Source organism: Microcaecilia unicolor, chromosome 3 (genome assembly GCF_901765095.1).
Source record: "Microcaecilia unicolor chromosome 3, aMicUni1.1, whole genome shotgun sequence".
Lineage (NCBI taxonomy): Eukaryota > Metazoa > Chordata > Amphibia > Gymnophiona > Siphonopidae > Microcaecilia > Microcaecilia unicolor.
In genome coordinates, this window is record NC_044033.1 from 530,542,724 (window position 1) to 530,556,188 (window position 13,465).

The following is a 13,465-nucleotide window of genomic DNA, read 5'->3' on the forward strand; positions in this document are numbered from 1 at the left end:
GCAAATCAAATGTCCTGGGTCTGGGGTTATTTACAAACAATCTCCATAGCATGTGTGCTGTATAGACATCGTCGACAACATTCCCCTCCCCCCCCCCCCCCCCCCTTCCGATAAATTTATCCGGTCTAAAAATCGATAACATCTCTCCCATATTTTTGGCTCTAGTATATGCACGATGTGGTCTCTTTAAACCGGGGATCTAACATTAAAAATAGACCAATAGTTATTAATTTGTTTTGTGCCTCTCCCCCTGTGCTGAGTAGGGAAGAACACACTGAGGCATATTTTCAAAGCACTTAGCCTTCCAAAGTTCCATAGGTTTCTATGGAACTTTGGAAGACTAAGTGCTTTGAAAATATGCCTCACTGTATTCTACTATCATCCTCATTGGATGTTGATGCCATTAGCAATAACCACCATCTCTGTGCATTGTAGGCTCACTTGTGGGCTTTACGGATCACCCTTTTAGGGTAGCCTTGCTGTTTAAAACTTTTGCATCATATAAGATGTTTGCTGACTAAATATATCCTGAACACTACACAATCATATGGAGACTAGTTAATAGTTTGGCTTTTTTTTTGTCTTTATGAATAGCCTGCAATTCCTCTTTAAGCTACTAAAGTACAGAGCAAAATGTTTTCTTACCCAGAGGAATGTCCTCTTCTGTTTTCGCATAACTTCTCAGAAAGTTGTGGGACATTTCCTCTCTATATACTTTTGATTTTTTTATATTTGTTTATTGCATTTGTATCCCACATTATCCCACCTCTTTGCAGGCTCAATGTGGCGTACAATTCATCATGGATACTGGAAATAGAAGAGAATATACATTTGGTTTTACAGAGGGTTTTAGGTTACATGGTGGTGAAATACATGATAGTGTTAAAGCAAAAGACATTAAAGAACATTTCTGGATATGTTAAAGATTGTACAGTTACACGTGTTGATCTTTGTGATATATTTTGTCGAAGAGAGAGGTTTTCAATTTTAAGTGGACTGCTTCAAACAGACCCTTTGAAGCTAACCCAGTAATCAGATTGTCCTAGTAACCTTTGCAACTATTCTGCTTCCTCACACCTTAACACCTAATTCAGGTCAGTAGCGGTGCTACCTCTCCAGCAGCCAAGGAACAGGAAATAACTTTCTTTTTAGGACATCTCAATATTAGATCACAGATCTCTGCAGCTGTGCATTCTTGTTTTCTAAAACTAGGTATTCTCTACTCCGTTAGACATTTTTTCACACAAGAGACCCTTAGAGTATTGATACATGCCCTCTTCATAAATTTTACTACTGCAACTTCTTCAAGGCATGTTTGCCTACAAATTGTGCAGAATTTGGTAGTTAAAAGTAACTCAGCCTTCAAATAGGCTAAAGGACTTTATTAGGATTTATTTACCGCCTTTTGAAAGAATTCACTCAAGGCAGTCTACAGTAAGAATAGATCAAACACGAGCAGGAGGCAATTAGATAAGTAAAAATATTCGAACAATACAAAGTATGGCATGGCATACTACTTGCAATGACAACACAATAAGTACTAGAACATTATAATTGGTAGTGAAGAGTAAGGCAATCTTTTGTCTTTGTATTAACAGCTGAGATTCCGATCTTAATCTCAGTTAATATGAGGACTTGGAGTTAATTTATTACCAGTTCCCGATTGGTCCTTTTGTATATATCTGCTAGCTCCTCATCCAGATACTCGTGATAGCGGTGCCTACTGGCCTGTGACTGCAGACGTCGGAGAGCCCTTATGATCATCCTCCGCCCGTCTCAGCTCATGTAAGACAATAGCAAGGGTCCGAGTCCTACATTTTTTTCAAATAGGAGCCATACTGTATAAATTTGCCCCTTGCCACTGCCTTAAGAGCATCCCACATTTATAAAAACATCCATCACTGTGGTATCATTAAACATCAAATACTCCTGAAGGGCTTTTGTGACAGATTGCACAAAGCGTGTATGCCCCAAGACCGCAGTGTTCATCCTCCACGGTGTGGGGCCTGGGGTACCGAGCTCAGACCCCTGCAAAGACATCCGCAAGGGCGCATGATTGGAGAGAGTACTAGGGTCCATAATGCAACTAGTGAGCCTATGGAAAAGCTGAGGTGAACATAAGAAATAGTCAAAACGTGTAACTTCTAACTCTGGGGTTCTGCTGCCTCCAGACATACACTAGGGAGTATGACTGTAAAAATTGCTGAAGCCCTACATTACCAGGGCCCTTACTCAAGTAGGATGGGCCTACCCGTACAGAGCAATCCCAAGCTTCAGATACCACCAAATTGAGATCCCCCCCCCCCCCCCCCCCCCCCCCAAAAAAAAAAAAAAAAAAAAGTATAGGTAACATTGTCCATATAGACACCCTTTCCAATAATGTGCGTAAAAAATCCAACTGTTTATGGTTAGGGATATAGGCACACACCAAGCAGCATTTAAAGGCGCCCACCGCCTCTTCCACCGCCACACCCTGCCCAGAATCATCCTTCCAAAAGGGCAAGACCCTACCTTTAAATTTCTTATGCAGCATAATGAGCACCCTAGCACTGTTGTCCCAAATGAATGAAAAATTTTCCCTACCCAGGGAAGCCCGCAAATGTCCACTATCTCGTGCCACCAAGTGAGTCTCCTGTATGAGAAAAATATCAGATGCTATGTTACTCAATTCCCTCAAAATTCTCTTCCTCTTATGTACACCCTGCATGCCTCTAACATAAGATGTCAAGGTAAACAAGACCTCCACCATGGTAACATAAGATAGACATATGGAAAATAAAAAGCAGCTGGAACTTATAAAAATAAAGGAGTCCTTCAATCCGTTCAGAATTCTGCGCGTCTTATCTTCCGTCTGGACCGATATGCTTATATCACCCCTCTCCTCAAGTCGCTTCACTGGCTTCCGATCAGGTACCGCATACGGTTCAAGCTTCTCCTACTAACCTACAAATGCACTCGATCTGCAGCCCCTCATTACCTCTCTACCCTCATCTCCCCTTACATTCCTACCCAAAACCTCCGCTCAGGACAAATCCCTCCTCTCGGCACCCTTCTCCACAACCGCCAACTCCAGGCTCCGCCCTTTCTGCCTCGCCTCACCCTATGCTTGGAATAAACTCCCTGAGCCCATACGCCAAGCCCCCTCCCTGCCCGTCTTCAAATCCTTGCTGAAAGCCCACTTCGGCACCTAACCTTTTACCTCTACTCAGGAAATCTAGACTACCCAGCTTGACATTTCATCCTTTAGATTGTAAGCTCCTTTGAGCAGGGACTGTCCTTCTTTGTTAAACTGTACAGCGCTGCATAACCCTAGTAGCGCTTTAGAAATGTTTAGTAGTAAAGGAAAATTAGGGATACAAATCAAATAGAGTGCGAAGGAACCTGAGGATTATAAAATATATAATGAACAACAAAATACATAAAATAAAAAATAAAGTGCACTGGTGTGGACAGCCAGCATCTTGGGAGCCCTCATTGCTGGAGTGGATAATCAGTTTCCCCGACCTGCCTAAGATATAACCACCCGGGTTAACCAGCCAAGGAAGCAATATCGAATTACTCTCTCTGGCTGGCGTGTTGGGTCACGGATCAGCCCACTTGAGACTAGAGGATGGTCAAAAACAAAGGCAAACTCCAAAAAAACGAGTTGGAGGCACTGGGGTGTTGTAAAAGAAAAAGATGCAGCCTCAAATGTCACAGAGGAAGAGCCTCCCGGTCTGTTGGGGGGGGGGTGGCCTAGTGGTTAGGGTGGTGGACTTTGGTCCTGGGGAACTGAGTTCAGTTTCCATTTCAGCCACAGGCAGCTCCTTGTGACTCTGGGCAAGTCACTTAACCCTCCATTGCCCCAGGTACAAATAAGTACCTGTATACAATATGTAAGCCGCATTGAGCCTGCCACGAGTGGGAAAGCGAGGGGTACAAATGTAACAAAAATAAAAACAAAATCAGCATTTTACCATGCTCCACTCCTATTACAAAGTGGGATTCACTAACCACGTTCGATCTGAACCTTGTGCTGGATTGCTAGAATCCCATTCAGAGCCAAACATTTTAAATCATACAAAACATCACTCATCTTATGTTTAGTCAAGTCAGTTTACAGATGACTGGGGATCAGAACTGGCAAAGGCGTTTATCAGTTTTTGTTTTTTGTTACATTTGTACCCCGCGCTTTCCCACTCATGGCAGGTTCAATGCGGCTTACATGGGGCAATGGAGGGTTAAGTGACTTGCCCAGAGTCACAAGGAGCTGCCTGTGGGAATCAAACTCAGTTCCTCAGTTCCCCAGGACCAAAGTCCACCACCCTAACCACTAGGCCACTCCTCCACTCCAATATGGAGTCAATATGGCATGATAAACACTTTATAAATGATCATGGAGGAAATGAGGCACAACACAGGCCCAACTTCTACCATTAATGCATTTTGTTGCTGCAGCTTGCTTGGAGATGACAAGACGGGCTCTGTCCGCTTCAAGCCCCTTCTCTGAGAACAGGGAAATGGGGGGATCATCTGGAAAGTATACAGTAAGATTTTCTCGGCCTCTGCCAGATCCTTAAAGAGAAATTTTTCACCTTTGCATTGAATGCTTAGTGTAGCCGGATAACGAATGGCTATTGGTATGCCATGCTGGAATAAACGTTTTCTTTATAGACCATATGTTTCCGATCCAGCTCTGGGCTAAAGTCAGGGAAGAGCAAAATGTGATGGTTCTGCCACATCAGGGACTTTGCTTTCTAGCCCAGGACATCAACAGTTCCTTATGGCAGAAATTAAATACCTTTGCCAAGATGGGGCGAGGAGAGCTCTTGGGGTTCCTTTGTACTGGTTGCATAGGCACTCTGTGAGCCCACTCTATTGTGAAGTCCACCGGAACTTCTCAGAGGGTAGTTTCCACAAAATTCACCATCTTAGTAGACTCGCATCCTTCCGGTATGCCAATAATACAGGTGTTAGAACAACTACTTCTGTTTTCTAAATCTAATTTGTACAAGGATGCAATAGTTGTATTGTGAGAATCTGTATCCCTCCTGAGCCCATTAAAATTATCTTCCAAGGTACTTGATTCTCCACCTGATCTAGCTGGCCAGCCACCACATGCAACTCCATTCGAACCTCAGCAATGTCTTTTGTACGCCTGTAAGCTGGCGGCTAGCTGTGCCATTGCCTTCCTTAATCGCTGTCGGCACACGAGCCATAGAAGAAATACCAGAACCTATCTCAGGCCCATCCAGTGAAGTGTTCAAATTAGCTGAGGGAGGCGCCAGACAGCGAGGTGCCAGCTTGTTGGGAAAGACACTGCAGCATGGTGGGTTGTCTGGTGTCTTTTGGCATTTTCACCCTGATGCTGGACTTCTTAGCTGATTTTTTTTTTTTTAGGATCAGCCTGCGGGGGCATATCTCTCCGATGTTAATAGGATATATTTGGAGCAAACAAAGTGTGGCCATAGAAGAATAAGGAATCAGTAATAAATCAGCCGGCAGCTCTTCCCGCTTGTCTTCATTCTTCCTCAGCCATCATGTGACCCAGCTGGCGTAATTTCAACCTTGAGGTTGCATAAGTGGTCCACTTCCTTGGAGTATGTGCGAGTTTGGCATATCTTTTAAAAACATGAGAATAGCCATATTTGGTCAGACCAATGGTCCATCTAGCCCAGTATCCTGCTTCTAGCAGTAGCCAGTCCAGGTCACAAGTACCTGGCAGAAACCCAAATAGTAGCAACATTCCATGCTGTCAGCATGTTGTGAAGAGAAGGTCGTCTCCCTGCTTCGGTCTTCCATCACAGGAATTTTACAATTGCTTCACCATACAGGTCTTTATCTGCCATCATTTGTTATATAAGAAGGTTTGGAAAAAGCTCTGGCACTCTTTATAATGGTTGTAGTTGGCAGCTCTGGCGGCTTTTCAAGGCCTGGTTTGGGGGTGTCCTCTTTCCCTCCATTTAGATGTTTTGCGATTTAGGGGGGTATCAAGCACCCTGAAACTCCCACTTTGACTTGGTGGCATTGGTGAAGGTGCCCTTTGAGCCTCTATGTTCAACTACATTGAAGGATCTTTCCCTGAAGGTGGCTTTCCTGGTAGTCATCTCTTCTGACTGGTGCATTTCAGAGTTAGATGCTCTCTTGTGAGTCCTTTCTGAATTTTTCTGAGGAATGACTGGTCTTGCGGCCTGCCCACTCCTTTTTGCCTAAAATGGTGTCTCCTTTCCATCTCAAACTGGAAAAAGTAGAGGCTGATCGAAGGACGAATCCAACACTGGGGCTGTTATGAAGAAATACTTTATTGATGCAGATATTAAAGGACCCGACACGGTCCATGTTTCAGTGTATCACACCGCCTACATCAGGGGTCAAATGAATAATTCTTCCAAAGGAGCATATACATAAATACTGCAAATGTCAAACCAAAGCGTTGTGATTCAGTCTGGTTGATCAACAGATACGCGCAAATCGAGCTGACACTGTCAAACTCTATGGGGTCTGTGCGTGTTTTTCCTGTTTGTTTTGTATTCCTTTCCTTCTCAACCAATCTATTTCCTTACTGGTGTTTTGTTAAAAGGGTTCCGATTCTTGGATGCGTGCTGCCTCTCTGAAGTGGACAGCTGAATTTTGGAAGTCCATTAGACTTTTTGTGTTTGGCGGTCACAAGAGAGTTAAAGCAGCTTCAAAAGTAATTGCTCGTTGGGTAAGGAGACAGTGGTATCTGCATAATTGCTCATTGGCAAGCAAGTGCCGAGTGTTGAAGGCTCATTTCACTCGGGCTGAGCAGTCCTTGTTGCCTGTTCAGGACATTTGCAGAGTGGCCCACCTGTTCGTCGATCCATTTTGTTTGTGAAGCATTAGACTGGATATCCAGGCTCAGCAGGAGGTGAGCTTTGGGGCTATAATGTTGGCATGAGGTTTTTTTTTCCCTGCCCCTGGTTAGTACTGCTTTTGTACTTCCCACTTGTGGAGGGTAATGGTCTGGAGAAGGTAAGGAGAAACTTGATCTTACTGGCTTAATTTTCTTTCCTTGGGTTTTCAGACCATTCTCGATCCTGCCCTTATTTCTCTGTTAGTAGTTTTTGTGCTGGGGCTGTAGCATCAGCATGAGCCTAGGCTTGAGAAGGATCTGTATCTGTAAACCAAACAAAGACAAGCGGAAAAGAACCAGGCAGTGCCGATTGGTGATAAGAGAAGTACATGTTACACTTTATAAAAAAACAAAAAAAACAAAGCACACACACACAGCAGGACACACAGCAATGACACTTTGACCTTGGTGGTTCCTTTTCCCTGGGGGGATTTTGCTTTGTCACTAGAAATACTGAGTGGCTTAGGACTGCACAGGGCCTTATAAGGGGATGACACTATCAGGTCGTGTCTTCCCATCTGTTGGTAGAAGGGCATATATCCACTTGTGGGGGAATGATCTGGAGAGACTTGAGGATAGAAAACTAGCAGGTAAGATCTAATGTCTCCCTTTGGCAGTGTAAATGCTCTGTGCAAATTAAGGTATACCAATGACATGAACTGCTATGGTCCCAGAAAGCATTAGCATTAACTGATAGCAATACTTCTAAATGTTTAATAGCTAGAGGTGTATTGGGTGTCTGCCTGCTTTAGTAGTTCACTTGTTGATGGCTGTATTTCTTGTATTTTGACAGGTACTTGTACACTCTGGACGTCTCGGAGACTATGGCGATCAGCCAGCCAGATCAGACATTGGAAATTCTAATGAGTGAGCTTGACTCTGACATTATGGACCAGTTCTACATGAAAGATGGTGTTACTGCAAATGATGTCACTCGTGTAAGACATCTTTATATCAATTTGGTTGCTTTGGGGAGTAGACTTTAAACTACCTTACTTGCTTTGATCTGCAGGTTCATTAAATTACTTCAACATTTTCTATCTGGCTTTTTGCCAGTCAACTTGAGTTTTGACTATAGGTGCAGATTTTCCATTGCTAAGTAAGCACCACAAGGGAAACAGCAGAAGACAGGTAGTCCTTCAGAACAGATGATCTGATATATTCAAATCATACCCTATTTTGCCTGGCACCAACATCAGGCCTACCTTACCGGTCTATAATTTCCTGGATCACCCCTACCCTTTTAAAAAATTGGCATCGCATTGGCCACCCTCCAGTCTTCAGGTACTACTGACGATTTTAACTTATTGCTATCAGCAGTTTCATGCTTGAGTTCTTTGAGTGCCCTTGGATGTATGCAATCTGGTCCAGGTGATTTACTACTCTTTAATTTGTCAATTTGGCTCAGTACATCTTCCAGGTTCACTTCCATTCCCACATCTTGCATCCAGGAAAGAGTCCACTAAGAGGTGTTACTCATTTAAGTGGAAGAGGTTTGCTGTATGGTGTGAAGGCAAGGCCTTAGATCCTCTCATGTGTCCTACACAAAAACTGCTTGAAAACCAACTTTGCAAAGGTTCTTCTCTGTCAGTGCTTATCACCTTGTTAGGGGATAAATCCATTTCTGTACAGTCTCTAATTGTTGCTTCATGCAAGGTTTCTTATTGAGCGAGCCCCCTATCCAATCTGGTATGAGATCTCAATGTTGTCCTCACCTAGCTAATGAAAGCTCCTTTTAAGCTGCTTGATTCCTGTCATCTGAAGTTGTAGTTCTGGTGGCAGTCACAACTCGCAGGGTCAGTGAGCTTCAGGCTTTATTAGCTAATCCACCTTACACTAAGTTTCACCACAGTAGAGTAGTTCTCCACATGCACTGTATGTTTCTTCCTAAAGTAATGTTGGAGTTCCATCTTACTCATTCTACCAACATTTGGCCCAAAACCACGTGCCCATTCTGGTGAGTACTGCATACTTTGGATTGCAAGCTAGCTTTAACCTTCTGTCTGGAGTGGACAGTCCACCCAACCTTGTTTCTCTTGACCCAAAAAGATTGGGGGTAGTTATCGGCAAATGCACAATTTCTAGTTGACTGACAGATTGCATTTCCTTATGCCCATTTTGGGTTGACTCCAGAGGGTCTTCTCAAGGCTCATAATGTCAGAGCCAATGGCAAAACTCCTATCAAATCATAACCTCAACCCATATATATACGCCGACGATGTAACAATATACATCCCTTTCAAACAAGATATCAAAGAAATATCCAACGAAATTAACCCAAGTCTACACATCATGAACACAACCAAAAAGATGTTCTATTGCATGTGGAAACTGAAAAGAATAAGACAATTCTTCCCAAGATCCGTCTTCCGCAACCTAGTGCAATCCCTCGTACTCAGCCATCTGGATTACTGCAATTCACTGTACGCAGGTTGTAAAGAGCAAATACTGAGGAGACTTCAAACAGCCCAGAACACAGCAGCCAGACTCATCTTCGGAAAACCAAAATACGAAAGTGCTAAACTCTTACGAGAGAAGCTGCACTGGCTCCCACTTAAGGAACGCATTACTTTTAAGGTATGCACATTAGTCCACAAAATTAACGGTGAAGCTCCAGCCTACATGTCCGACTTAATAGACCTACCACCCAGGAACGCTAAAAGATCATCTCGAACTTTTCTTAACCTCCACTTCCCTAATTGCAAAGGCATAAAATACAAGGCGCTGCACGCATCAACCTTTTCTTACATAAGCACGCAATTCTGGAATATACTACCACACAACTTGAAAACAAGCCACGAACTAACCAGCTTCCGCAAACTACTGAAGACTCATCTCTTCGATAAAAATTTAAGGAGCAATACACATGAAGTCCACACTCACTATTCCAGAAATACACCAATACATTCTTTTCTGAACTCATCCCCCGTAATCTCATCACACTTAAACCTTCACTCACAGAAAATGTTATACCTAAGGTTCTATCACCCTACCAATTTCCTGTTGTCTCTTTCCATTGTTCCATTGTTCTTTTTCTTGTCCTATTCCCTAACGATACCTTGACTTTGTCTCGCTTAACTTCTCACAATGTAATCCATAACTGATTGTAACAAATTGTATTTTCATTATTCACAATGTATTGTAAGCCACACTGAGGCCGCAAATAGGTGGGAAAATGTGGGATACAAATGCAATAAAATAAAAAAAATACATCAGTAGCTCACTTGAAATTTTACAAAGCTGCGACATTATCTGTCCATATATTCACACCTCACTACTGCCTTGAGAAAAAAACCTGATGTGACTGCCTGTTCAGGAAAGTAGTTTTGCAGAATTTTTCTAGCATCCAGCTCCACCCCTCTAGGCCCTGTTTTGTGCTGTTCGAGCTGCACCTCCACAACTAGTATAAAAATAGATTCAGATTGAATTAGAGACCTCAACCTTTCATATCCCTATTGTCCTAGCATTGTTTTCAGTGAGTCTGGTAGGGATATGGAAATTGAGTGAGGTGGTTAAATTTGTAGATGACACAACTATTCAAGGTTGTTGAAACACGTGTGGACTTTGAGTGTAGGAAGACCTTAGAAAATTGGAAGACTGGCCATCCAAATTACAGATTAATTTTAATATGGACAAATGCAAAGTGATGCACATTGGAAAGAATAATTCAAATCATAGATACAAGCTGGGATACACCTTGGGGGCCAGCACCCAAGAAAAAGATCTAGATGTCGTAGATAATACACTGAAATCTGCTCAGTGTGTGGCAGCAGCCAGAAAAGCAAACAGGATACTAGTAATCATTAGGAAAGGGGATGGTAAATAAGACCAAAATACTGTAATGCCTCTTATTTTTTAAATTTTTTTTTTTAATTTTTGTTACACTTTGTACCCCGCGCTTTCCCACTCATGGCAGGCTCAATGCGGCAGGCAGTGGAGGGTTAAGTGACTTGCCCAGAGTCACAAGGAGCTGCCTGTGCCGGGAATCAAACTCAGTTCCCCAGGACCAAAGTCCACCACCCTAACCACTAGGCCACTCCTCCATTGTAATGCCTCTTATTGCTCCATGGTGCAACTTCACATTGAGTATTGCATTCAGTTCTGTTCACTGTATCTTAAGATATTGCAGAATTAGAAAATGTTCAAAGAAAAGCGACCAAAATGATAAAGGGGGTGCAACTCCTCTCTCGTGTGAGGAAAGGCTAAAGAGGTTAGGACTCTTCAGCTTGGAAATGAGACTGATGAGGGGCTCTTCAGCTTGGAAAAGAGACAGATGAGGGGAGATATTAGTGTGTGTGTAGAACGAGGAGTAGAGAAAAATTATTTTTAACTCGTTCCAAAAAGTACATTTGGAACACTCAAGGAAGCTACATGAAAGTATTTTTTTCACTCAACGAATAGTTGTTCGAACTCCTTGTCAGAGGATGTGGTAACAGTGGTTATCGTATCTGGGTTTAAAAAAAGGTTTGGACAAGTTCCTGGAGGGAAAGTCCAGAGTCTGCTATTGAGACAGACATGGGGAAGCTACTGCTTGCCATGGGATTGGTATCATTGAATGTTGCCGGTATTTGGGTTTCTGCCAGGTACTTGTGACCTGGCTTGGGCACTGTTGGAAACAGGATACTGGGCTAGATGGACCATTGTTCTGACCCAGTATGGCTATTAAGTTATGATTCCCAGCTGTAAATACAAAAGGCTGGCCTGTATGCAGAGAAAGTGAAGCTACCTCTGGGAGATGTTCTCCAGTGTTATTAGGCCAAGTATTCTCACATAACCTTCCCACCTCCCCTTAGAATTGTTTTGTTTAGCTTTTTGAAATGATTCAGAGACCCATGCTTGTGCCTCTGCTGGGAAGGCACCAGTGCATGTGTGGTGGGTTGCTGCTAGAAAGTTCTCTGTTAATACCACTAGTCAGCATCTGCACCAGGCTCTGTCGGATGACATCACCCAGCTGTGAGAATTCTTGGCCTGCTGTCCTCGGAGACATCTGCTATATGTGAGTAACTTCGCTTTCTCTGAAGAGGTCACCAGTCTTTCCCTCACTCCGTTCCCTTTTGACTTATTCTCCCCCTGCTAAATCTAAACTGGAATGGAGATGCTGCTCACGAGATCCTGGAAGATTTAGTTCAATTTTATGACCTTGTTTAAGCTGCTGTTTTCAAGGAAGCTGTTACAGGTTAGCAACTTGCTTTCTACTCACTGGCACTTAGTGCTTATCTGCTCTTAAGCACTCCAGACAGATTTCACCTAGTTATTAACGGAAGTTAAGAAAGTGGTGCATTTTGTATACATAGTAGAGAATGACACGGGACAGAGCCCAGTTTGTCCCCGTGTCATTTTCTACTTTGAAGCCTAATGAACTGAACTGTTTGTTTGAGTGATGCAGATGATATTGTGATTTTTTTTTTTTTTGGGGGGGGGGGGGGGGGGTGGGGGGGAACAACCAAACATGCTGGCCACAACTAGCAAAATTTGCATGGGGGATTCCGTACAAACAACTACCAGCACATCTTCTAAGAAGACATCTTCTATTGCAGGAAGGACTGTGGAAGACAAGAGAGCTAGACTGAATCCTGAGATTGTTGATGACTTCTTATTCATCCACACATTAAAAATTATAACAGTGCTTCATAGGACATATTTTTCCCCTCTAGGGCATACAGAACGGGTTGTATTTTGTACCCGGGACATTTTAACAGGATGGATTAGAATTTCTTGGGGTAGAGAAATTCTAAACCTTAAATTCTCCAAAGACAAGCAGGCCAATATTCTCACTGATGGGTGACGTCACGTCGGCCCGGAGGACTTTCCAGCAAAGTCCATGACAAAACTAAAAATGTCCCCCGTCGCACGGGCGGATGCAGTGCGCATGCGCGCGTCCACTTTCCCGCCCGCTGCGCGGGCACATTCCTCAGTTTTTTCTCCTCCGCGTCTGAGGTGACACGGAGCTCGACCTTCGTCTTCGTGTTCCTCCTGTGCCCGGAGGTGAAGATTCAAAAAACAAAAAAGCGAAGTATCCTTTATAGTTATTTTAGAGTTTTTTCGTTTATTAAGTTTCCTTTCTTTTAGACTGCGATTTTATTTAAATCGCTCGGTCGGGTATTTTTCCCGTTTTTTCTTTTGTTTTTTTGTGTCATCTTTTTATAGACACAATCGCGTCTTTTGATTTGGCAGGGACAATTTTTCCCGAGATGTCAACGAAGATGCCCAGCGGCTTCAAGCCTTGTGCCCGCTGTCATCGGGCCATCTCTGGCACTGATACACACTCGTGGTGTATTCAGTGCCTTGGGCCGGATCATCGCTCGGAGAGTTGTAAATTGTGTCTCGCCATGAAGAAGCGGACACTGCTCTCTCGAGACGCCCAGAGAGAAAAGATTTTTGGGCCCGGTGCTTCGGCGCCGTCGTCTAAGTTGGCGCCCTCCAAATCGGCGCCGGTGAAGTCAGTGCCGTCGAGGATGATGTCTTCGAGGTCGTCGACGTCGAAGGAGGCGTCAGCACCGGGAGACAGGGGACAGGCTGCCATTAGACCGATGCACGCTGGGAGCAGTGATGCATCGAGTGGGTCTCCACCCGCCTCGGCGCCTCCTGCTGTGCAGGCCCCCCGGGACCGTC

The 13,465-nt window shown here is 43.7% G+C and overlaps 1 protein-coding gene across 1 annotated transcript in view; it reads left to right on the top strand.

Moving 5' to 3' along the window:
- AMD1 (adenosylmethionine decarboxylase 1) overlaps positions 1-13,465 on the top strand; it is a 98,452-nt gene that overhangs the window by 56,674 nt on the left and 28,313 nt on the right. Inside the window, exon 6 of the mRNA XM_030199213.1 lies at positions 7,647-7,791. Within this exon, the coding sequence (XP_030055073.1) occupies positions 7,647-7,791 (145 nt within the window). The remainder of the gene's footprint in view (positions 1-7,646; positions 7,792-13,465) is intronic.